Source organism: Pelophylax lessonae, assembly GCF_965119305.1.
Source record: "Pelophylax lessonae genome assembly, chromosome: 4".
NCBI classification, from domain to species: Eukaryota; Metazoa; Chordata; class Amphibia; order Anura; family Ranidae; genus Pelophylax; species Pelophylax lessonae.
Genome location: NC_138771.1, coordinates 621,625,533 through 621,652,668, shown reverse-complemented (window position 1 = coordinate 621,652,668; position 27,136 = coordinate 621,625,533). Strand labels below are relative to the sequence as shown.

Sequence of the window (27,136 nt, the reverse complement as noted above, 5' to 3'; positions counted from 1 at the left end):
CTGCCGGCCTACATTCTTGCTCCAAAAGCATCCGAATCAATGCGACAGCCAGTCGACTTGCATTTTCTTGAGCAAAGATCAGGAACAACACCGTTCGTATTTCTGTCTTTACAGAATAACTTTTAGAAACTGATTCATAGAATGGCTACCCATCTGTAGGTGGAAGGTCAAGCTGAACAGAAGCGACTACACACAGTGACATACACGGTTACCTAGACAAAATCCTAGCTGGCACTGGTGTGTGTGCTGGTTATGTAGACGAGTCTCTGCAGTGACTGGGAAGAAAGGGGATGGGGGGGGGGGGGGAATTTAGGTTGCTGGATTTGGGTTTTAAAAGTATTCGGGGGTGAAAGAAAATAGGAAAAAAGGAAGGGGGTGTTGGTGGTCTTTGTCTATCAAGCCAGTCCCATTTCCTCTAGCACGCTGCGCGGTGACTCATCCTCCTGCAGAGAAAAGAGAGAGGGAGAGAGCAGGGGTCAGACGAGAGAGAAAAATACATTGCAGCACATTACAGAATGCAGTGGGCTTTAATAGCTTGACACAAAGAGCAGCGATGTGCAGTAACCCATGGCAACCAGATGTTCGCTTTTTCGAGCCAAACTACTAAACTGCTGAAATTTGATTTCCGATGGCTCACTGCCGATTACTCCAAATCATCTCTCCTTGTTTTGTACAGTAAATGAAAGCCATTTAATGTATGAATGAGAACACTTTCAAAAAATACCTTAGTTCTTCTCATTTCCAGGTGAAGTATGAAAATAATATAATTTTGTACTCCCTGTAAAATCCTTTTCTTGGAATAAACTAGGGGACACAAACTGTCACAGGTATACTGTCGCCTACATGATAATTGGACAATGGGCATCAAAACAACTGTAGACCAGCCTCAGATAACACCCCACACCCACCCCCCACCGACATGGCTCACATTGTAGCTAGGGATGCATCAATACCATTTTTTCCTTTTTTTTTTAACACAGAGTACGGATACTTTCTTCTTTTTAAGTACTCGCCAATACCAATTATCAATACCTTTCGCCTAGTAACAGTAGGTAGAGGGGTGGTTTGGGAGGTGGTGGTGGTGGTGGGGGGGAGTGGGGTGGTTGGGCGAGGCTGGCGTGAGGGCAGGGTGGGGTGAGGGAAGGGTGGGAGGGAACGGAAGGGTGGGAGGGGACTGCACACACATGTATCCACAGACACCGAACCCACACTCTTCTTCGCTATTTGACACAAGACCCCCATGTTGCCCTCTCTGAAGATGGACATTGCCCCTGGTCCCTCTCCAGACAGTACTGGGTAGTCCTAGATACAGAAGGACAACAAGTCACAGCTGAGTGTACACCAGCCACTTACCCAGCACTCAGTGGAGAGTCTTCCTCCCTGTGCCCGCCACTGCTCAGCGTACACAGCAGCAGGTGGGGGGGGGGGGGGCATTTTGAAAATGGCATGCGGGATGCCTGGAGGAAGTGCACAGCCAACGGCCCGCCCCTTCCAGTGAATTGGGCACAACCCCAATCCTAAAATCCAATTGTGACAGTGGCTGGACAGGTGTGAATTCTAGGAATGAAGGTAGCAGTTATTGGTCAAACAATTGTACTGGATCCATACTAATCCAATCTGTGCTGGCGAGAGAGTGGAGCGGTACCTGTCAGTACACCCAGCGAGGGCCTGGTCACAGCTGGCGGGGGGAGGAGTAGGTAGGGAGGGGAATCCCGCGGAGAGTTGACACGGTTGATAAGAATGCGGCGGCCCCCCTCCTTAACAACCAATAATTGCCAACATTTTATTTACAATTCATCTGTTAGCGGGGAAAACCCGCTGACAGCTGAAAAAACCGAGCCGTATCGTTTTCGGGTATTGGTGTATTTCCATGAGTACCAGTACCCATAAAATGCTTAGTATCGGCACCAATACCAGTATCAAGAGCATGAGCATAAGCATGCGTCCCTCAGCCAGGGTTCACACTACTGCAATGCGGGAACTAGCGCGATTCTAACGTGGGTTCCTGCATCGCATCTCCCCCCGCAGGCAGTTTACACTGGCCTCAGCGAACTGCTGCGGGTGTTAATACAAAGGTAATGACACCCAGGTCGGTTTGCAGATCGCAGTGTGAAAAGTGGCATCGGACAGGAATTCAAACACCCATGTGATCAGATTCCAGTGCGGGAAAAAAAAAAAAAAAAAAAGGTTCCTGGACCATTTTTGTGCGAATGGGATGAGAGTTCAGCTATACAAACTGTAGGGCTGAATTTGCATCACACAGACATCGCATGTGATCTGCACATCAATGCGGTGCGAATCATACGCAATGTCTGTGTTCGCAATAGTGTGAACTCAGGCTCAATGGGCTCCAAGAAAAAAAAAAAAAAATGTTATGACAAGTACAAAAATCTTGTTTTCTTTTTTGTCCATTGTAGGACACAGGAAGTCATTGATTGTCGAGATGTCCAAAAGCTGTCCAAATGAGGAGTGGGCAATAGCGAACCAAGCCATTACAGGCCCACTAAAAATGGAAAACTGGGGACTGCCTGCAGCTTAAATTTCTACCTGAAGAACCTTATGCCTGAAGTTGGAATTAGATGAGGAGTGAACAGACATGGGGACATGGCAGAACTTGGAGATGCTTGAAGAGAAAAACATGTGCAAAGGGGGCAGCCTTGCAAATCTGGGAAGGGAAGCAGTAACCTGATGCTGAACAGCCTGATAGGCACTAACAGATCTAGTAGAACGCGCCTCAACAGAAAAGGGTGGAGCCTTGCTTTAGGACTATAAGCTTGGATAATGTGTTGTTTGAGCCACTGAGAAATAGTGGGATGAGGAGCAGATTTACCTTTATGGAGAACATCTGGAATGACAAAGTCAGTCTTTCTGAAGATAGCAGTGGTTTAGAGATACTCTCACAGACCCAACTACAACCAGTGGAGACAAATCTCCTTACAAACTCACAGACCCAACTACAACCAGTGGAGGCAAATCTCCTTACAAACTGGTGAAAGCAAGAGGTGGAAGCACAATGTCCTAAGTCAGCGATGGCAAACCTTGGCACCCCAGAGGTTTTGGAACTACATTTCCCATGATGCGCAACTACACTGCAGAGTGCATGAGTATCATAGGAAATGTAGTTCCAAAGATTCGCCATTATGGTCCTAGGTTAAGGTGAAAGGTTGAAACTACAAATAGGTAGAAAGTAAGTTCTGGGCCTAAAACAGCACCTTGTCCTTGTGCAATATCAAAAAGGGTTCTTTGCAGGATAAGGATGTCAGGTCAAACACTCACCTTGCAGAGGTGATAGCAACAAAAAAACACCACCTTATGGGTATAGCTCTGGTTCAAAAGGAGGTTTTTGAAGTACAGGGAGAACAAAAATTTATATCCCATGGAGTCACAGGAAGATGAACAGGGGATCCACTCTGCACAAATGTTTTAACCAAGGAAAGGAAGGTTAATCTTTGTGACAAGATAGCAAAAGCTTAACGGCGTTGAGGGCCAAATGCTTGCCCAATGTCAGCTGGAAGGTGGTGAAGATTCTTCCCACAGAAAATGTCCTGGGGTAAAAGCCTCACAGCAAAGTGTGCCTTTCCCGCACTGCTATCGACCTTGCAAGAAGTAGACTTCCAAGTTTTTAGCATTGTGGGGATAACCAATACAGAGATGCTCCTGTCTCTCAGAACCCAGGCTTTAAACAGCCATGTCATTAAAGCTAGCAATCACGGAGCTATAAGAATAACCAGAATGCTCTGCATCCTGATCTTTCAAATCAGACAAGGTCAGCGTTTTAGGGGAGGAAAAGGCGTAGAATAAGGTGTACTGATCTACCTGGAGACAAATCTGGCCAGCTTGTAGTTGTACCTAGAATACTGGGAGGTACACATCAAACATCTCCACCTATAACAGGTAATGAACACCTCAGGTTGTTGGGATCAGCTGAGCAAGTCTCTCGACGGTCAATGCGTGAGATTTCAATGGCAAACATGGCTAGCTGGCATAGAGAACTGCTATGGTATTGTTTGACTGAATCTTGATAGGACGACACTCCAGCTAGGCAGGTCAGTGCTGTAGGAACAACAAAAATCCCCTGAAGCTCCATAATTGGCAGAGGAGATTCCAGCAACATCCAAGTTCCCAGGACTCTTTACCAGCACAACATGCTAGCACATATCATGAGGGGCTTACAAAATACAGGGAGAAAGTACTCCAACTCCAGAGCCGGATCCCTGAGCCACCAGGCTTGTGACAACCTGTTGCTCTTTCCTAGATGAATTGATCCAGTGTTTGTTAGTCAGTTCCAGTGCTAATCTCTGAAGTTTCAGGATCCAACCAAAACCTCTGCATTGTTTGGACAGTTAGGGTTTAGTTGTCTGCCAGAACCTATGTGGATTATTCCTCCAACAAATTTGTCTAGGTATCCCACAATAGGAAAGCCCGGAGAGCACAATAAAACTAGCACTGGGGCCAGAACTTTGGTAAACACTCAAAAAAAAAAGAGGGCAAATGGAAAAAATACAGCGCAGAGGGCCCACAGCAACACAAACCACTGGTGTGAAGGTAAAATGGGAATGTGAAAGTACATGTTCTTGATGTTGACAGAGGCAACCATCTCCCCGGTGAAGGGAGACATTCAGAGCTTTAAGACCGGAAAAGCCCTTTGGATTTGGAATGGTGAGTAGATTGAAGTAAAACCCTAAAACCATTCTTCCCCAGAAACTGGGGCAATGACACCCTGATCCAAAGGGCCTGCTACAGGTGGCCCCCTTGCAAATTGCTAATCTGTGCAGTGACACAGAAAAGGTTGGAATTGATGAACTTAGAAGGGGGTTGGGAGCGAAACTATCTTGTAGCCCCTGGAAACCACCTCCTGAATCAAAGTCGTTCAAATGTCCACAAAGGATAAGAGACATTCCCTCACTTGAAAAAGTGGGGGCCCACCTTTTCAATGAAGATCTGTTCGTCTGTTTGGCAATTAGGAGCTTCAGGATTTGAGGAAAGTCTGGGAATGTGGCTTGGGTTTGAGACTGCAAAGTAACAAAGTAATTTTTCTTTTTTTTAATAATAAAAACCTGCCTAGCCTTGGCCTTAGACTTCTTTGGCTAAGGTAGATGGGTGCTCTTACCACCTTCAGAGAAGACCCAAAGAGACGTCCCTTGAAGGACATGTAGAGTAAGCGCTTTTTGTATGTGGAGTTCATCAGTCTAACACTTTATTTAAACTGTTCTCCGCATGTGAAATGACAGGAAACTTATGCGGGAAATGAGATGAGAAACCTCCAACAGCTCGTCTACAACTATAGTTCAGAACGATAAAGCAGTCTGCTCAAATGTTCTATGACCAGTCAGTGTTTCACAGATCAGGGTCACGGCTAGAACTGTTTTCAAAGCAGGGCCTGCCAGAGAGAACACGGCTCTAAAGAGGGCATCCAAAAACTTATTGGTGGAGTCCTTGAAGGCAGGTGCATCCTATCCATATATCCAGCCATCCGCACACCATATATATGTACAGGTGCATCTCAAAAAATTGGATTTTTGACTTGTCGTAAAATCCATTTCTCCGATGTTCATTGACAGACACAGCTCCTGTCATTCTTGACCATTGGGTTATACTGCCCCTACAGGAGTAGGACACTAGGCAGGAGAAACTTCTGGCTACACCCATGGGCAGTCCCAAGGGGTATACTCCCTCTCCCTGCTATAGTCACTCAGCTTTGTTACAAGCAGTATCAGGAAAATTATAGCTCCACAGAGGGGTGGGTGCTAAGAAATGGATTTTACGGTAAGTCAAAAATACAATTTTCTTTTGTTCATTGACAGACACAGCTCTTATTCTTGACCATTGGGACGTCCCAAAGTAGCGTTAAACAGGAGGGGTGTGAAACAGGAGGGGTGTGAAACAGCAAACAATTCTCAACCAAATCAAAGTTTGGGACACTAGGGCAATGGAAAATACCGGCTTCATTGCAGAACCCACTAATGTGTACATAATACAGGCCACAGCCCCCGCCTTCCAGTCAGCTGGATCCTTAAAGGCCGGGGACTCTTCTACCGGAATCCTGGTTGCCTTGTTTAATCTGGAAACCGAAGAGTCCACCACCGGTGGTACAGTCCACTTAAGAAGGGACTTCTCATTGGGGTAACACCTAGTAAAGTGCTTAGGAACCCCATGGAGAAACTTTGGTCGTCCCCACTCTTTAGGGACAATTCTGTCAAAATAGGCAGGGAAAGGAAACACCTTTGCCACTCTGGATGGGTTTGCAAGTGCCAAAGGGTACCTGCGCCTCCGTCGCAGCTTCAGCCGCATATCTCCATCTTCAGGGTCTAAAGCACAGGTACAATCCGTGCATCTACCAGCGCCTTTTCGTGCGCAGTCGCAGATGTGGCAAAATTATCCTCACTATCAAAAGGATTGCAGGCACGTGGTCGCAGACCCAGCAGGGTGACCCACGTCCGTGGTGGCTGAATCAGATTCAGGATCTGATGAGACAGATGAAGCAGGGGGCGCTTTTTGCTATCCAGTCGCCTGCAACCTGCCTCCACCCAGGACACAAGGGACTCCAGGACCGCCGTCCGTGTATGGATGGATGGATGGTTGGGACCCAGAGGGCACTGCAGCCTCAGAGAGGGGATCAGGTAGGGAATTGTTCTCCGAGGACTTCATAAGTCACCAGGGGGACACCACAAAAAGTGTAACACACTGCTAAGAGACAACCCCCACCGAGCTGGCAGCACCACACAGTCGGCAAGCACAAGGCACAGAGCGATCAGCAGAGAGGGGGAGAACCCCACCAGACTGCTCATCCGCCGACACACAGGCACCTGCAAGCACCTGGAAATTCTGCACTATACGTGCAGCGATCAAGAAGCTAAATGATCCAGGAGTCAGCACCAGGGGAAAAGGTGGGGCTGCCACCGCCGAAATCGCTGCCTACAGGGCTTCATTGGCCGCCACTTTTTGCAATGGTAAACCACATGAAAATGGCCGCCCGACTACACAAACATGAAACAGAAAGGTGGCAAGACCACCCCAAAAAAATACATCCCCAATGAATGTGGAGGGGGGGGGACAGGATGAGGGACTTGACAAGGCGGGGGGGGAGGGGGGGCTGCCCAACTCCACCCCAAAACCCTCCAGGGGTAGAGGGGGGATAGCTACTCACCATACCAGGAACCAGGTGGGCACTGCTCCAGACAGATCCTCCTCTCCAACTAAATGGAGGGGCTGTCGGCCAGGAGGAGCACTGCAACTCAGTCCGAGGCCAGGTCGTATACGACCTCGCGAGATGTTTAACTCGCAGGGCCAGCCCCCCTCCAGTGGGGCTATGTCGCAGCCGACTTATCGCGGAGCTGAGGCCTACGCGCGCTCGCTGGCCAGACTGGGGTGACCACTGGATCTAGATTATCCAGCCTGTCACTCAGTCTGGCCTTTGATAGTAGATCTCACAGGAAGAATCCAGGAGGAAAACATTTTCTATCTAAAAAATTTTGCCAGGACCAAAGATCCCAGGAGGAACTAGGTCCTTACTCCTGACTAGGCAGAAAAAAACTGAGGGAGAGAGAGTATACCCCCTGGGACTGCCCATGGGTGTAGCCAGAAGTTTTTTCTGCCTAGTGTCCTACTCATGAAGGGGGCAGTATACCCCAAATGGTCAGGAATGACAGGAGCTCTGTCCTTCAATGAAAATAGGAGAACATTAGAATATCAAAAAGTTAAATTCAGTAATTGAATTCAAAAAGTGAAACTTCTATTTTAAACAGATGCGTTACACACAGTGATATATTTCAAGCATTTCTTTCTTTTAATTTTGAGGACTATGGCTTACAGCTAGTAAAACCCCAAAATTCAGTATCTCAGAAAAATATATTATTACAAAACTCCAATAAAAAAAAAAAAAAAAAAAAAAAGAAGATTTTTAAAACAGAAATGTTGGCTTACTGAAAAGTATGTCCATGTACAGTATAGTATGCACTCAATACTTGGTCGGGGCTCCTTTTGCATGAATTACTGCATCAATGCAGCATGGCATGGAGGCGATCAGCCTGTGGCACTGCTAAGGTGTTATGGAAGCCCAGGTTGCTTTGATAGTGGCCTTCAGTTTGTCTGCAATATTGGGTTTGGTGTCTCAGCTTTCTCTTGACAATACCACACAGATTCTCTTTAGGGTTTAGGTCAAGCAAGTTTGCTGGCCAATCAAGGACAGCGATACCATGATAATTAAACCAGATATTGGTACCTTTGGCAGTGTGGGCAGGTGCCAAGTTCTGCTGAAAATGAAATCAGCATCTCCATAAAGCTGGTCAGCAGAGGGAAGCATTAAGTGCTCTAGAATTTCCTGGTAGAGGGCTGTGCTGACTTTGGACTTGATAAAACACAGTGGACAAACACCAGATGATATGGCTCCCTAACCACTTGCCGACCGCCGCACGACTATCTACGTCGGCGGTCAGCCCCTCACAGGCAAAGTGACGTAGGGCTACGTCACTAGCTTGTGAGGGTCTAGGGAGCGGGCGCGCTCCCTCTCCCGCGTGGTCACGGACCCCCCCGCGCGTGTGACCGGCGGACCAGATGTCCGCAGGCCACTCTGCGATCGGAGGGGGAGAGGGAGAAGGTCAGGCAGCTTGTGTAAACAAGCTGCCTGTCATTCTCCCCTCTGTATGAGAGATGATCATACGGATATCTACTATGTAGATCCGTTGATCACTCTGCATACAGCTGAAGCCACAGCCAATCACAGTAAGAATCACGCCCCAAGGGACACACACAGCCCCTCCCTCTCAAATAAAGTTAACCCCTTCACTACCAGTGTATTTTTACAGTAACAGTGCATATACAGTGGGTACGGAAAGTATTCAGACCCCCTTAAATTTTTCACTCTTTGTTATATTGCAGCCATTTGCTGAAATCATTTAGGTTCATTCTTCTTCCTCATGAATGTACACATAGCACCCCATACTGACAGAAAAACACAGAATTGTTGACATTGTTGCAGATTTATTAAAAAAAGAAAAACTGAAATATCACATGGTCCTAAGTATTCAGACCCTTTGCTCAGTATTTAGTAGAAGCCCCCTTTTGATCCAATACAGCCAGGAGTCTTTTTGGGAAAGATTCAACAAGTCTTTCACACCTGGATTTGGGGATCCTCTGCCATTCCTCCTTGCAGATCCTCTGCAGTTCTGTCAGGTTGAATGGTAAACGTTGGTGGACAGCCATTTTTAGGTCTCTCCAGAGATGCTCAATTGGGTTTAAGTCAGGGCTCTGGCTGGGCCATTCAAGAACAGTCACGGAGTTGTTGTGAAGCCACTCCTTCGTTATTTTAGCTGTGTGCTTAGGGTCATTGTCTTGTTGGAAGGTAAACCTTCGGCCCAGTCTGAGGTCCAGAGCACTCTGGAGAAGGTTTTTGTCCAGGATATCCCTGTACTTGGCCGCATTCATATTTCCCTCGATTGCAACCAGTCGTCCTGTCCCTGCAGCTGAAAAACACCCCACAGCATGATGCTGCCACCACCATCTTCACTGTTGGGACTGTATTGGACAGGTGATGAGCAGTGCCTATTTTTCTCCACACATACCGCTTAGAATTAAGGCCAAAAAGTTCTATTTTGGTCTCATCAGACCAGAGAATCTTATTTTTCACCATCTTGGAGTCCTTCAGGTGTTTTTTAGCAAACTCCATGTGGGCTTTCATGTGTCTTACACTGAGGAGAGGCTTCCGTCGGGCCACTCTGCCATAAAGCCCCGACTGGTGGAGGGCTGCAGTGATGGTTGACTTTCTACAACTTTCTCTTATCTCCTGACTGCATCTCTGGAGCTCAGCCACAGTGATCTTTGGGTTCTTCTTTACCTCTCTCACCAAGGCTCTTCTCCCCCGATAGCTCAGTTTGGCCGGACGGCCAGCTCTAGGAAGGGTTCTGGTCGTCCCAAACGTCTTCCATTTGAGGATTATGGAGGCCACTGTGCTCTTAGGAACCTTAAGTGCAGCAGAAATCTTTTTGTAACCTTGGCCAGATCTGTGCCTTGCCACAATTCTGTCTCTTAGCTCTTCAGGCAGTTCCTTTGACCTCATGATTCTCATTTGCTCTGACATGCATTGTGATCTGGAAGGTCTTATATAGACAGGTGTGTGGCTTTCCTAATCAAGTCCAATCAGTATAATCAAACACAGCTGGACTCAAATGAAGGTGTAGAACCATCTCAAGGATGATCAGAAGAAATGGAAAGCACCTGAGTTAAATAAATGAGTGTCACAGCAAAGGGTCTGAATACTTAGGACCATGTGATTTTTCAGTTTTTCTTTTTTAATAAATCTGCAACAATGTCAACAATTCTGTGTTTTTCTGTCAGTATGGGGTGCTATGTGTACATTCATGAGGAAGAAGAATGAACCTAAATGATTTTAGCAAATGGCTGCAATATAACAAAGAGTGAAAAATTTAAGGGGGTCTGAATACTTTCCGTACCCACTGTATATAGCACTGATTACTGTAGAAATGTCACTGGTAACCCCAAAAGTGTCAGTCAAGGGTCCGATCTGTCCGCCGCAATGTCGCAGTACCGAAAAAAAAAAAAAAAAAAAAAAAAATCGCAGATCGCCGCCATTATGCGTTAAAAAAAAAAAACACAACAAAAATGACAAAAATCTTTCCTTTTGTTAGTAAACGCGATAACTTTTGCGCAAACCAATCAAAATACGCTTTTTGCGATTTTTTTTACCAAACATAGGTAGCATAAAACAAATTGGCCGAAAATGTTAAAAAATTTTGATTTTTACATTTTTTTTTGGGGGAATTTCATATAAGTGAAAAATATTGCTATTTTTGCAAAATTTACGCTCTTTTTTGTTTATAGCGCGTGATCAAAAAATCGCACAGGTGATCAAATACCGCCAAAAGAAAGCTCTGTTTGTGGAAAAAAAAAGGACGCCAAATTTGTTTAGGTACAGCGTCGCACGACCGCGCAATTGTCCGTTAAAGTCACGCAGTGCCGAATAGCAAAATACCCCCTGGTCGTTTAGCAGCCAAATCCTCCAGGGCTTAAGTGGTTAAATAATGACCGACTGTGGAAACCACTCTGGACCTCATGCAACTTGGATTCTGCACCTCTCTTCCTCCAGACTCTGGGACCTTGATTTCCAAATGAGATGCTAAATTGACTTTTATCCGAAAAGAGGACTTTGGACCACTGAGCAAACAGTCCAGCCTTTTTTCTCCTTAGCCCAGGAAAGATGCTTCCGATCTGGTCTCTGGTTCAGGAGTGCTTGACACAAGGAATGCGACAGTTGTAGCCAATGTCCTGGATACGTCTGTGAGTGAAGCACTGACGCCACTCCTTGCGAATCTCCCCCAAATTCTCGAATGGCCTTTGCTTCACAATCCTCTCAAGGCTGTGGTTATCCCTGTTGTATGTGCTCCTTTTTCTACCACACGTTTTCCTTCCTTTCAACTTTCCATTAATATGCTTGGATAAAGCACTCTGAATAGCCAGCTTCTTGTGGAGGGTGGCAATGACTGTTTTCAGGACAACTGTCAAGTCAGCAATCTTCCCCATGATTGTCTAAACTATGGAACCAGACAGAGACCATTTAAAGACTCAGAAAACCTTTAGGCTGGGTTCACACTGGTGGGAACACAGACATCAAATGCGATTCGCATCACATTGCTGTGCAGATCAAATGCGATGTCTGTGCGATTCAAATTCAGCCATACAGTTTGTATGGCTGAATTTGCATCGGATTTGGACCAAAATGGTACAGGACCCTTTTTGTGATCCACACTGGAATCAGATTGCATGGGTGTTCTGTACCATTTCACAGATCACACGGCAATCTGCGAACCTATCTGAGGGTGTCATTAACTTTACATTGACACCGTCAGCAGTTCACAGATGTCAGTGTGAACCATCTGCAATTCAGTTGTGATGGGGGAACCCGCACAGGATTCGCAGGGTTTTCCCGCATCGCACCAGTGTGAACCCAGCCTTACAGGTGTTTTGAGTTAATTAGCTGATTACAGTGTGACGCCATGAGTCTACAATATTGAACTTATTCACAATATTCTAATTTTCGGAGATACTGAATTTTGGGTTTCCACTGGCTGTAAGCCATAATCATCAAAATTAAAAGGAAGAAATGCTTGAAATACAGCCAGGTCCATAAATATTGGGACATCGACACAATTCTAATCTTTTTGGCTCTATACACCACCACAATGGATTTGAAATGAAACAAACAAGATGTGCTTTAACTGCAGACTTTCAGCTTTAATTTGACGGTATTTACATCCAAATCAGGTGAACGGTGTAGGAATTACAACAGTTTGTATATGTGGCTCCCACTTTTTAAGGGACCAAAAGTAATGGGACAGATTAACAATCATAAATCAAACTTTCACTTTTTAATACTTGGTTGCAAATCCTTTGCAGTCAATTACAGCCTGAAGTCTGGAACGCATAGACATCACCAGACACTGGGTTTCATCCCTGGTGATGCTCTGCCAGGCCTCTACTGCAACTGTCTTCAGTTCCTGCTTGTTCTTGGGGCATTTTCCCTTCAGTTTTGTCTTCAGCAAGTGAAATGCATGCTCAATCGGATTCAGGTCAGGTGATTGACTTGACCATTGCATAACATTCCACTTCTTTCCCTTAAAAAACGCTTTGGTTGCTTTCGCAGTATGCTTCGGGTCATTGTCCATCTGCACTGTGAAGCGCCGTCCAATGAGCTCTGAAGCATTTGACTGAATATGAGCAGATAATATTCCCCGAAACACTTCAGAATTCATCCTGCTGCTTTTGTCAGCAGTCACATCATCAATAAATACAAGAGAACCAGTTCCATTGGCAGCCATACATGCCCACACCATGACACTACCACCACCATGCTTCACTGATGAGGTGGTATGCTTTGGATCATGAGCAGTTCCTTTCCTTCTCCATACTCTTCTCATCACTCTGGTACAAGTTGATCTTGGTCTCCTCTGTCCATAGGATGTTGTTCCAGAACCGTGAAGGCTTTTTTAGATGTTTGGCAAACTCTAATCTGGCCTTCCTGTTTTTGAGGCTCACCAACAATGGTTTACATCTTGTGGTGAACCCTCTGTATTCACTCTGGTGAAGTCTTCTCTTGATTGTTGACTTTGACAACATACACCTACCTCCTGGAGAGTGTTCTTGATCTGGCCAACTGTTGTGAAGGGTGTTTTCTTCACCAGGGAAAGAATTCTTTGGTCATCCACCACAGTTGTTTTCCGTGGTCTTCCGGGTCTTTTGGTGTTGCTGAGCTCACCGGTGCATTCTTTCTTTTTAAGGATGTTTCAAACAGTTGATTTGGCCACACCTAATGTTTGTTATCTCTGATGGGTTTGTTTTGTTTTTTCAGCCTATTGATGGCTTGCTTCACTGATAGGGACAGCTCTTTGGATCTCATATTGAGAGTTGACAGCAACAGATTCCAAATGCAAATAGCACACTTGAAATGAACTCTGGACCTTTTATCTGCTCCTTGTAAATGGGATAATGAGGGAATAACACACACCTGGCCATGGAACAGCTGAGCAGCCAATTGTCCCATTACTTTTGGTCCCTTAAAAAGTGGGAGGCACATATACAAACTGTTGTAATTCCTACACTGATCACCTGATTTGGATGTAAATACCCCCAAATTAAAGCTGAAAGTCTGCAGTTAAAGCACATCTTGTTTGTTTCATTTCAAATCCATTGTGGTGGTCTATAGAGCCAAAAAGATTAGAATTGTGTCGATGTCCCAATATTTATGGACCTGACTGTATATCAGTGTAATGCATCTATATAATGTACGAGTTTCACTTCTTGAATTGAATTACTGAAATAAAATTAACTTTTTGATATTTTTTATAATTTTTTGAAATACACCTGTATATATATGCGACAACAGTTTGCACAGTGCTTTACAAAACGAGAGCTGACCGTACTGCTACAATTCAATACAGGAGGAATCAGAGAACCCTGCTCATTAGAGCTTACAGTCTAGATATGGGTGTTACCATGTAAAATGGATGTAACAGGTAATCTTATCCTTTAAAGCGGAGTTCCACCAAAAAGTGGAACGTCCGCTCATGTGCTCCCCCCCCCCCTCCGGTGCCACATTTGGCACCTTTCAGGGGGGAGGGGGGAACGATACCTGACAGGTACCCCTCCCCACTTCCGGGAAACGGTGCCGCGACAATGATATTCGGAAGTTTGGCCCCGTCCTCCTTCCTTTGCCGCTGAGCCAATCCGAATGCGCAGCGCGCTTCGTGCATGCGCAGTAGGGACCCGCCCGTGAAGCCGCAAGGCCACAATGGCAGCGGCAGCACCCGACGGAAACATCGGCTGCGGGGCCCACATCGTTAGACTCCAGGTCAGGTAAGTGTCCTAATATTAAAAGTCAGCAGCTACAGTATGTGTAGCTGCTGACTTTTAATTTTTGGAGGGGGGGGGGGGGAGCGGATCTCCGCTTTAAGTTTAAAGCATAGGTCCACGTTACAAAAAGGCTGAGAGGATAAAATTGGAAGGTGCCATTGCCATCAGCAATTCTTGGATTGTTTGCCATAGTCTGCCTTCACTATGCCAGCTGGCGATTGCAGATCAGGACCCCGGCCCCAGAGCCTTCACCTTTAATGAGAGTCGTCCCTGCACTCCGATGTTTTTCTTTAACATCACAGCAATAGAAAACATCAACTTGATAGAAATCTTTTCTTTTTCCTCTTTGTTTAGCGCAGATAGGTACATTTTCATGTTAACATTTCATCGCTATCGCCAGGTGCTTTTATTACCCCAAATTCTCCGAACAGCTATAATCTCTACTCGCTCCCCCCCCCCCCCTGTATATAATTCAGCCCCCTCCTTCCCTCCATTCTGCCTTCTCATTACTCTCTCTTGTTACTTCGGCGCCTACCACCCATTCATCATTTCATTCAACCACTTTCTCCGTATCATTGAACTCCACAGCGTGCACCTGATCCCCCCTCCTCCTCCACCTTCCCCAAATCTGTGCCCCCCTCCGCTCAGACAGCCATAATCTCCCCGCCACACACACGCGCACTCCCTCCCCCTCCCCACCGCCCCCCTGCTCCAGTGTGGAAATTTCTTGTGATGAAAGTGAGTGGGTGGGAGTCACTGAGCTGTGACAGGACAAGAGATGTGTGATTCATCCACTGCAGAGAAAAGGAGGAGGGAGCAGGGAGACACAAAGAGAATGGAAAGGAAGAAAAAACAGCCAACTGAACAGCTGAGCAGAGAGACTAATGGAGGCAGAGGACGTGAGCGGGGAGAGAACTCAGAAAACTTGTCACCTCTTGTAACATGTCTGATTGCTCGATCGCTTTCAGCACGCTCTTTTTCGACGTGTCTTGGATTTCGCCCCCCATCAGGAACTCGTCTAGGATAAAGTAGGCCTTCTCGAAGTTAAAGATGATATCCAGCTCGCACACCTGTAGGAAGGATGGGGTACAAACGTTAGGGGTTGATAAAATGGGCACTTCAAAATGCAGTAGCATACTATTAAAAAAGAAAAAAAAAAAAAAATCAATCCATACTCACCTAGCATCGGTCTGATGCTGCATCTTTCCTCCTCCGCCTTGAAGACCGAGAACTGATCAAACACTGCTGATCGCTCAGTCCTCTGTCTTTAGTGAGTGGTGATCGTCAACCCCCCACTCTCTGCTTCTCCACGCTCACTGGATTGGCGGGCTGGGCAGGATCAGCTAGCTGAGCCAGCTGCTGTTCAAGCATTTTGGGTGGATCCTGACATTAAAGTTGGGATCCCTCCAGAGTCTTGACTGGCAGAGAGATGTCAGCCGACAGTGGACTTTAGCCTGCTGTCGGCTGAATATGGGTCACAGGAGTGCAGCACTCTTGTGATCTACAGAAGCAGGTCAAAAGAGCTTTGGCCTACTTCTCCTTTAGGAAGACCCTGTCACCTTGGTCATTCAGGGTCTTGCTAAAGCCAAACATTTCTCCAATGCCCCCCTTCGCACGTCAAAATACCCTGTGAGGTCACCACTTCAGTCATGTGACAGTTGCTAGGGGATTAGTGACTGGACACTTGGTCTGAGCAATGCATAACAGGAGGTGGTCACATTCGTCCACACAAGCCACAGTACTGGGTATTTTGCAGTGGCAGTCCTGGAAGGTGACATGGAACGCTGGAAAGGCAAGTATAAGCTGGACGAGGGGGGTCTTTTGCAGACCATCACCTTGGCCATTATGGCAACAAATATTCACCTCTCCAACCTTCTCTTGCTATTACTTCCTCCATCATAACGGTGACCAAAATATCGAGTGTGTGGGTCCCAGTCACATGACAATCACTAGGCCTGAGAACTGCGGTGCAGAAGGAAGCACAGAGTACTGTGCAATGACTGTATCGTGATAAAAAAGTAAATACTTTGGTAATATCCACCAATCTATATTCTTCAATGCTAAAGGAACAATGCATAAAATCCACTCAAAAGGCCTATGAGTTTTACCCATTAGGCATTAATCATGGCCTAATGGCCAAAAACGCATTGGCCTTTTCAGGGGATTTCATGCATTGTTCTTTTGGTAATATCCCCAAACAAATCCTCTTTATTTCTAAGCAACAATGCATAAATTCCACTCAAAGGGTGAACGAGTTTCGCCCATTAGGCATTAATCATGACCTAACAGCCGAAACACATTGACCTTGTCAGTGGATTTTATGCCTTGTTCCTTAGAAGTAAAGATTGTTTGGGGATATTACCAAAGGAACAATGCATAAAATCCACTGAAAAGGCCAACGTGTTTCAGCTCTTAAGCCATGATTAAAGCCTAACAGGCGAAATGCGTTGGATTTTCTGTGAATTTTTTTGCATTGTTCCCTAGGAATAAAATAAAAGATTTGTCTCCGCATTTTACTAAAGTGCAAGCCTTTTATCATGACACAGTCTTACTAGAGCCTGCAGCAGCTGTCAGCCTGGTGTTTCTTATCAAGAGGTGGCGGTAGCAGCGGTGGGTGTTTTTTTTTTTCCATACTTTGCAAGAAGTGCCAGGAGGGCAGGTATAAGGTGGATGGGTCCCTACAACTTGCGGTCGAGGGGGCGGGGAATTCCTTGCCTGCTTGCGATTGGCGGTGATCAGTGACAGCTTCCTGGGGGGGGGGGGGTATTGACAGTTCAGGTGTGCGCAGACTAGGATCCAGACACACCTGAGCTCACCCCTACTTACCACCCATAAACAAAGTAGACAATACCAGCTTCAGATACATTGTTGTATCAATCATCCTTGTACTTTCCACATCTATGCAAACTCAGGAACTACTTTCAGGTACAATGGAAATGAATACAAAGTATAATGAATAATAACACAGAGCCATAAGACACAGCATCATTGGACCCTTCTGTGATGTATACATCTGCATGAAAATAACCTAACGTATCACAAGATAGAACAACAAAGTTCCACCGGTTCTAAATAAAAATCTGTCCTTGAGCTCCAGTCAGTGACTTTGCCTAGGCTGAGATGATGTCATGAGTCTGCTAAAGGCAGGAGGAACCATGTCCTCATTTCCCCCTTCCCAGTCTTAGACACTATGGTGGAACTTCGTAGAAAGTCACAAGGTGAGAGGCTGCAGCAGGGGCTGATCTGTGCCAGAGATTTGTAAACACAGCAAGGAATTGCACAGACATCATCATTTACATGGCTGAGCCGGTATCCCAGTTCAGGAAGTACATGCTGACCCCGAATGATGCCCAAACAAAGATGGCTCGGTCCTTCTGGACAGAAAAGCAGATAATGGCATTACTAGAGAGAGTACTGTGATCTCTGTGAGAGGTAATATATACAAGTTACATTTAAGTTTTGTATTCTTCACTCAAAGTAAACTGCAGCAGCGTGCATTGCACGGGGCCACAGTGCGGCCCTATTCACTTGAATGGGTTGCAACATGTGTAGGGGGGGGTCTACCGATTACGTTTTTTCAGGGCAGATCCTTATTTTTTCAACCGTTTTTCAGGCCGACAGCTGATATCAAGTGACGATATTCTGCACATGTAAAGTTTTTATTTTTACATGGTCCTTTTAAATTTTGTTTTTGATCACTTTATTGCTATCACAAAGAATGTAAACATCTCTTGTGACAGTAATAGGCAGTGACAGGTACTCTTTATGGAGAGATCTGGGGTCTATAAGACCCCAAATCCCTCCTCTGCACTTAAAAGCATTTTTAAAACTGGCACCTTTCAAGCACAACTCCACTTTTGTTGAGAAAAAAAAAAAAAACACACTCCCCTCTGGGCGATCTCTGTACATTACAAGCATTTTAACAAACTTTGTTGCAGATTCCTACCTTGTGTTATTCTGAAGAAATCCGTTTGTTCCTCTGTGCTGAGTGGGTCTAATGGGAGTGATTTCATAATTATCTATCAGCTGTGGCAGCTGCAGGGCTCTAATGAGGAAATCTGCTGGGTCTGCATCCCTTTAGACATGTTCCTTTTGGGAGTATCTCACCAAAAATGAAATATGTGTTGCAGGGGATGCCAGAAATCTGACTTGTATCTTAGTGCAGACTTCTGGGAAAATTGGTGAGCCAATCACACAAGCAGGAAATTATGTTTCCGGGGGTGTGGTCAGTATACATTCTGGGGGTGTGGTCAGTATACATTTTCTGGGGGTGTGGTCAGTATACATTCTATGTACAGAACAGCTCCAGGTGGCCATATGGCATAACATTTTCAGAAAATTACAACAGCTGCAGATTAAAAAGGAAAGGTCATATTTAATAACATTCAAATACAATATGATTTGTGCCCCGATTGTATACGCTATATTGTTTTTTCTTTATTTTTTTTGTGTGGGAGTTACCCTTTAAGGCTTCAGTAACCAGAAGTGATGTCATGACATTGCGTCCGGGTTACTACATCGGAGACCCGTTTAAAGCCGATTCTGGCTTTGTTCGGGTCTTCGGCCAGCTGGTGGATGTGGCAATGTGACGGGAGAACCGGGCAGTGCGGCGGGGGGTTTATTTGGAAGAAAAACGTCCCCTCCCCCTGCTTGTAATAACAGCCAAGCAGCTGCTTTGTCGCATTGGTTGTTATTACAAGAAAGCCGACTGCCAGCTCTAAAAAAAAAAAAACTGCACGGGGTGCTGCATCACTCTGGTACAACCCCTTGGAGCAATATTGGTAAGTTTGTGACCGATACGGATTCTTCAAAAAAAAAAAAATAAATAAAAGGGAATAAATTGGCTGCATGGATAACCAGTCGTCCCCTGATTCGGTGGTGGTACTGCCCACCAAAACAGAACTGCAGCATGTTTACAACCCCCTCTGGGGGCTGTGTTGGGTACAAGCGCAGCAAGTGCGAATGAGCTCCCTAATGCTGCCCATACACTATACGAAAAATCGTTCAAATTAATTTTCGAAAAACGAACACTCGGTCCTGAGAGCAGGCGATTGTGCCATCATGTAACGACCGAACTTTGAACGATAAATCGTTGAATGGACATAAATGAATCAATTTTTCCTTCATTTTGTCACATATACCGAGTGCAAACAGTTCGGGCGAGAAACACTTTAACCACTTTGCCGCTGCTCACTGGAGCTCTACTGCGGCAAAGTGGCTCGATAACATCTGGCGACGTAGACCTACGTCGCCAGGCATTCCCCTCTCTCGGCGGCACGCGCTCCCGCTGTATTCAGTCACAGCGGGAGTCGGGTCAGGGGAGGAGCGGCGATCGCCGCTGCTCTTCCCCGATCGTCGGGGAATCGAGTGTGGAGATCCGCCTGCTTGTGTAAACATCGGGCGGATCTCCTAAGTGACAGGCAGGGTCAGATTGCAGGGTTCAGCATAGCTGAACATGCAATCTGTCCTTGTGTCACTCAGTCACCTCCCCCCACACGTTAGTAAGCACCAGGCATACATTAACCCCTTGATCACCAATAAAAATTAACCCCTTCCCTGCCAGTGTCATTTTTACAGTAACAGTGCATATTTATAGCACTGATTACTGTAGTAATGTCACTGGTACCCCCAAAAGTGTCAAAAATGTCAGTCAAGGGTCCGATCTGTCCGCCGCAATGTCGCAGTCCCGAAAAAAAAAAAAAAAAAAAATCACAGATCACCGCCATTACTCGTTAAAAAAAAAAAAAAAAAAACACCAAAAATGACAGAAATCTTTCCCTTAGTTAGTAAATGCAATAACTTTTGCACAAATCAATCAAAATGCGCTTATTGCAATTTTTTTTTACCAAACATGGGTGGCAGAAAACAAATTGGCCACAAATTAAAAAAATGTTGATTTTTACATTTTTTTGGGGGGAAAAAAAAATGTGAAAAATAGTTATTTTTTCAAAATTGTCGCTTTTTTTTTTTGTTTATAGCACAGGTGATCAAATACCACCAAAAGAAAGCGGTTTGTGAGGAAAAAAAAAGGACGTAAATTTAGTTTGGGTACAGCATCGCACGACCGCACAATTGTCCGTTAAAGTCGCACAGTGCCGAATCGCAAAAAGTGGCCCAGACGTAAGACAGCAAAATCCTCTGGTGGAAAATTGGTTAAATTTATCGTTCGGCAGAATTTTTCCAAGCTGTTCCTGCGATCTTTCGGCTCTTAAAAGTTAGAAAATTGGTTTTATTTGTGCCCATTAACTGGACGAAAAACGAACAGACCAAATGACAGATTTTTGGACGATTTTTCGGCCTGTGTATGGCCAGCATAAGGGTTTAGGCAGCCCTGTGTGTCTACAGCTATCTGAATGCACTAGATGGCAGAGCACATTCCTCCATCAATGCCGTTTAGCCTGGATGGAGAAATCCATTGAGTTATCTCTCGTTCAGTTCGCAGGCTCCACAGGAGAATACAAAAGGAGCATTATGAGGAGCCAGGACAAAGGTAGACGGCACCGTATTGAAGGACAGAACAATGAGCGGCATGGGGAGAATGGAGAGAGCGTTGTCAAGCCTGATGGAGGGATTCAAGGACAAGCTGCAGAAATCTGCTGCCGGATGCATAGGAGATGAGGCGTTTTAATCTACATCCTCACCACAAAGAAAACCACGTGTGTATTAGAAGATAAGTGTGCTTTCAAAGCACAGTGCACTTATCCCTTTCAACACCTTCACCCCCCCCCCCTCCTTCCCTGACCCAAATGCCATGCTGCCATTGCTTCACTGGAGTGCATGTAGCTAGGAAATGCCTGTAAGAGGCTGCAGGAGATGAGCAGCGCTAAGGAAGACAATAAGGTTTTTTTGTAAACGTATTTAGTGCCTTTTACTAGAGTAAAACCTAGGATCTTTGTAAGCTGCTTATGGGGCCATTTCCCGGGGCGCATATAGTTGTGCTTTTCTGCTCCTTGCAGAGTGCAAGTCGTCCACTGATTAAAAATAAATGCACACCCAGTTTGGCCAATATTTTTCAATGGGTTTTAAATCGTATACAAACTCAAGAACAGTAACATATTACAGCAGATTAAGGGCCCCTTCACACAGGTGGACCGTTCAGATCCGCCTGTTCGTTTTTTTGGCAGATCTGAACGGTCACCCCATGCATCTCTATGGGGCATCAGATGTCAGTGGAGACATGTCCGCTGACATCCGATCCGTCAAATCTGGACGGATGGAAACCCTATTTTCCATCCGTGCAGCAGATCGGATGAGAATGGACAGACGGTCTGTTCCCATCCGATTCCCCCATAGAGATGCATGGGGACCTGACAGCTCTGTCTCCGCACACAGCGTGGAGAACAGCTGTCATCCTCCTGCTCAGCGGAGAATCGGCGGATCGATCCCCCACTGAGATAAAACGAACGGACTGTGTGAAAGAGCCCTAAGCCTTTAATGTGGTGGCTGCATTGGTTTTCTTTTTTTCAGGGCCTTGACACCACAAAAACATCCTCCAGATTGGTTGCGGATGAGTTTCTGCATGCACGTCTTTGGTGCACTCTAGTGCGTTTTGGTTGCCTGTTTGATGCGCTTCCAGATGCTTTTTTTTTTTCACTGTACCGGTGCCCAGTGCGTTTTGGATGGATTTTTTTTTTACCTTTTTTGTGTTCCAGTACAGTTCTGTGCAGGAAAAAAAGGCAGCGTGTTGTACTTTTTTTGGAGCCGAAAAACACTGCAAAACACTGTGCTGGTGTGAACAGACCCCAACACACAGAGTCCTAGGGTGACAACGCTCACCCATCCATGGAAGAGCAGTGTTGTTCCCGAAGGACAGGACATGTTAAGCCAGCCATAGATGGAAGGAAATGCGATCAGTTCAACATGGACCATCTATGGGCAGGTGGGATGTACTGAAGTCGATCCATCGTTTGACTTAAGTACAACCAGCCTGTTGGGGTTTCTTTTACCCGATCACTGCTGGCAGCTATATTCGCCAGCAGTGATCATTCTATTCTGCTCGTGGGGAATCCTCCCTGCTGACAAAGCACTGCTCAATTCCCCCATTAACACAGTCCATGCTGATGGGAGATTTGAGCGATTTTCGGTTGAAGGAAATAAATATATATACATACACACACACATATATATATATATATATATATATATATATATATATATATATATATATATATATATATATATATATATATATATATATATATATATATCTTGCCAAAGGATTCCAGAAAACCTTCCACTCTCCATAACATCAGTGAGGAGGGGGATTGCTCTGTAGACTGGGAACAATTCTGACTATTAGGAATGCAGCAGAAAAAAAATTAATTAAAAAGAAGTCATCAGCTCACTGGATTTCTGGCAGGATCAAGGGGTTTTCTTTTGCACATATCGGAGGGATATGAGTGGTATATTTTACAGACTTAATGGGATAAAATAAGAAAAGTTAAGGGTTTACATATACTTTAACCCTTTCTCGCCCATTAACTGGGCTATTAGGAAGGTTCAAAATCATATAGGATTTCTGCACTAAAACATACATACATACATACATACATACATATAGCTTAATGCTGCCGAAAGCATTGCTGAATATTTACACTGCTTCAAAAGTGCCGAGCTAACAAGTGTCAATTCCACATATAAAATAAAGTAAAATAAAATAGAACTCCAAACTAAATTAACATGAAGTCCATTTTTAAACATAAGTAGTGTGATGTGAACCTAATGATGATATATCCAAGTATCTTTTTGAATCCATAGTGTAGTAGAATACTATCTGCAATTAATAATGTCCCAACGTTCAAGTGAGAAATTTTCCATTGACAGTTAAATAAATGGCAGCTCACCTTCTAATATTGACCTTTTCATTATAAAAATTATAAAAAGGTTATATAGCATGTGTTCATCTTTAAAGCCAGGATCAGCTCTAGGCATCCAACTGAATATTGCCAGCTTTTCCTCCAAAAACAGCCCCAGGAGTTCCACCCATAAAAGATAGAAGGATGCTCTCCAGACAAAAAATACGAAGTGCCTTATTGTAATATTAAAAAACACACAAGAAGGCTAGAATATGAGGCTAAATATAGAAGTTTAGAGCGGGTTGTCCCCCGTGGCTCACCGATCCCTGTGGAGTTTGGCTGACAACTCAAATAACTGGGTTTGGGCTGTGGCTAGTAAGCAGGAAATTCTCTGCTCCGATTGTGTGCCTCAAGAAGCTCTGCCCTACGCGTTACGTCGATACGGACTTCTTCATAGTGCTCCGATCCCCTTTAAAGAAGTCAGTAGTAGATTTGTGGAGTGGTATATTTGTGGAAGTTAATAACTTTTTGTGCTGTAACTTTTTTACCCCCTTTCTCTTCTCATAGATTAACATATTTGGTGAGCAGGAAGGGTTTGGTTGAGTGTTGCATACTGTATGTAGCCAATGCTACAGTATGACACAGCGCCAGAATAACTTCCTTATGGCTAGCTTGGCTCAAACAAACTATTTAAAACTTTAAAAGAGAACGATGGACTTAAAAAAACAAAGAAAAAAAACCCAAACATTCATACTTACCTAGGTGGGTGCAACGTCGATCTGATTCGGAACCTGTCCCCCCGCCAGCTCTGCACTGAGAACTTTGCAATTAAAGACTGCAGATCGACTAGTTCTCAGCAGGAAGAGAGACAGGGACTGTCAGTCCCCAGCGATCAGCTCTGTACACCCCCCCCCCCCGTGCTCACTGGACTGTAGCGCTGGGCTGTGGAGGGTTCAGGAGGGGCTGGCTCAGGCTCTCAGTAGATCGCCGAGAGGTTGAGCCAGCTGTCAATCCAGGCTGCAGGGCAGATCCCGACCATATGGTCAGGATCTTTTCAGAGCTTGACTGGCTCTGTGACGCATCACAGGAGTGTAGAATAAAGTGTGATCTATAGAAGAAGTATGGCCAAAATAGCTTTGGCTGTACTTTTCCTTTAAGGTTTTTCTTTACCTTCCCTCATTACTAAAATAGGCTTATTCAGCAGGTGACCGGTTGACTTTACCAAGCAACATCAACCAAATCCTCCACCTGATGAGAGCACCGGTGGCAGTGTTCAAACAAAGCCGAGTATGCTGCATTTAGTCATCTAGACGGCTCTTTCCGCACAACAAGCAGGATCGCTGCAGGTGCTGATCAAAAGGTTGCCTGAGAAGCACAGCGAGGGGAAAGCATCAAGAAAGGATGCCAAGAGTACAACAGGTTTGCTGAAAGGTACATTAAAAAACAAGAGGCATAGCAACATGTCACTGCTTCTAAACAGATGCTTCTGTGTTTCATGTCACAGACAAACAAGAGGATTACTCACAAAGAATTCCTATGAAGTATCCTAGCCGTCTCTCTACTATTGCTACACTACACAACCTTGCTCTTTCAGATAGTGTAGTCATTAAGTGACGCCGCCGTCACCTTGTCCATATGTGTCAAAATGACAGTGGGTTGGGGGGGGCGACGACGACTTCTTGACACAGGCACTGATGCATCTCCTACAATCCTCTATCGCTTCTTCCTCTGGTACAGCTAGTGCAAAATATTCTGTGTATCTGAATATGTGGGGAGAACGTGACCTTCTCCCATATGGCAGTTATAGGGGAGGGGAAATTGTGATCTTCTCCCATGTGGCAGTTATAGGGGAGGGGAAATTGTGACCTTCTCCCATGTGGCAGTTATAGGGGAGGGGAAAATTGTGACCTTCTCCCATGTGGCAGTTATAGGGGAGGGGAAATTGTGACCTTCTCCCATGTGGCAGTTATAGGGGAGGGGAAAATTGTGACCTTCTCCCATGTGGCAGTTATAGGGGAGGGGAAAATTGTGACCTTCTCCCATGTGGCAGTTATAGGGGAGGGGAAATTGTGACCTTCTCCCATGTGGCAGTTATAGGGGAGGGGAAAATTGTGACCTTCTCCCATGTGGCAGTTATAGGGGAGGGGAAATTTGTGACCTTCTCCCACGTGGCAGTTATAGGGGAGGGGAAATTGTGACCTTCTCCCATGTGGCAGTTATAGGGGAGGGGAAAATTGTGACCTTCTCCCATGTGGCAGTTATAGGGGAGGGGAGAATGTAATCTTCTCCCATGTGGCATTTAGACTCGTGTGCCCACAACGACCTCAGTGCATCCTGTATCATCCAGTTGCCCCAAGCAATGGTTTCATCCACCGAACACTGAGAATCACGTGTCATCCAGTGACTCCAGAGCATTCTTCGTTATCTAGTGACTTCAGTGTTCCACTTGTATCTTTATGTAGCCTGCACCCCTGATGTAGGTGGGACAAGTCCTCATGTGATCGACGATTGGCGCTCAAAAACTTGTAAAGAATGGCTTATTTTTATAAAACACAGACACGGGGCACACAGGATTATTAAACAGACTGTAGACAGGATATGAAACTTTAAATGAAACTACAGCAGCTGGAAGGGAGGGGGGGGGGGCACTGACACAGGAGCAGACAGACAAGGGAGGGAGAGGGGAGAGAGGACAGAGGGTGAAGGAGGCACATAGACTGACCACGGTCTCAGCAGCCATGATATACCATGGTCAGTTTACAGAGGGTAGGACATAGCCAGTCATTTTAGTTAATACGGGAGGGGGGGGGCTAAATTACATAGCACAAGCACTGTGCTGTATAACATGCTTTAAGGGAACAGGATCCATTTTTTTTTTTTTTTTTTTTTTAAATACTCAAAATAAGTATAATGACTAAGCCCCTCCTTCATGATATTGTTAAAAAGGGGCGGGGCATGGGTGACCTTAAAATGATGATCCCCCTGAAAAAAGTTCTGTGCATGCACATGGATGAGGGTAGAGGGATGTACCCCTTCTCTCTACCTTATCCAATCAGAGATGACCTGGTATGCATTTTAAAAATCCAAGGTGTTTTTTGAACACTGGCAGTGCCATACCAGTGACACTTGTGTTCAGTGTGCAGAGTGGAAACAGGAACACAGAGATCATGGCTATCACTCAATGATGTGATTTTCAGCATTCCCAGCACCCCTTTGGATATCAAATATGGATAATTCCATTGTGCCAAGCTGGACCAATGTAAGATGGAAATAAAGATAATTCCTGGATTTCGGCTTTATTTAAATTTAATGCCAAACGTCAATTGGAAGCAGTCAAGTGTTTCTGTGACAGACTGTATGGTGCTTTCAGCCCCAAATAGTTCAGTTAGAAAAAAGGACACAAATAGCACCTTCTTACTGCTAAAATAGATCCAAATGATGCTGGACAACTTATGCTTGAGCAGTCTTAGGCACAATAATCAAAATTTTCCAGTCCATTCAACTCGTTTCATTTTTGATTTAGAGATGCAAGATCGGGTGAAGGGGATCAATATAACAGTAAAAAGAAAACCTACATTGGCTAGATTTGACATTGATGTAGAAACAATTCTGCAAACAATGGGATGCATTTAGCCAGAGTCAGTCCAGTTTTCATAAACCAGCGCTGCGCAGTTATAATGCTTTCGCCACCCCATCAAACCATATTGCGTTGGTCAGAGTGGAGGCGTCGTTCTAAAAAAAAAACACCTGACAAGATTGGACAGGATGTCTGTGTCCTCCAAGATTAAATATGTGCGTAATGCCCAGATCTGACTCATTTTAATTATATGTTGCAGAGACATGAAACTGTCCATTACGGAGCAAGAATAACTCTGCGATACAATGAAAACTGCGTGGAAGCGCAATTATAAAACTATTGGCTAGACTCGGTAATAGACTTGTGAAAGAAGAATGAAGATAACATAATGTGAAGCCGTTCT

General features: G+C 45.1%; 1 protein-coding gene across 1 annotated transcript in view; it reads right to left on the bottom strand.

Annotated features, from left to right (window-relative positions):
- Nucleotides 1-286: 286 nt before the first annotated feature.
- The window catches only part of LOC309553997 (AP-1 complex subunit sigma-1A-like), an 80,930-nt gene continuing 54,080 nt past the window's right edge, over nucleotides 287-27,136 (bottom strand). Inside the window, exons 4-5 of the mRNA XM_082255518.1 lie at nucleotides 15,294-15,431; nucleotides 287-443 (exon numbers count right to left, since the gene is read on the bottom strand). Of these exons, the coding sequence (XP_082111644.1) occupies nucleotides 396-443; nucleotides 15,294-15,431 (186 nt within the window). The 3' untranslated portion in view covers nucleotides 287-395. The remainder of the gene's footprint in view (nucleotides 444-15,293; nucleotides 15,432-27,136) is intronic.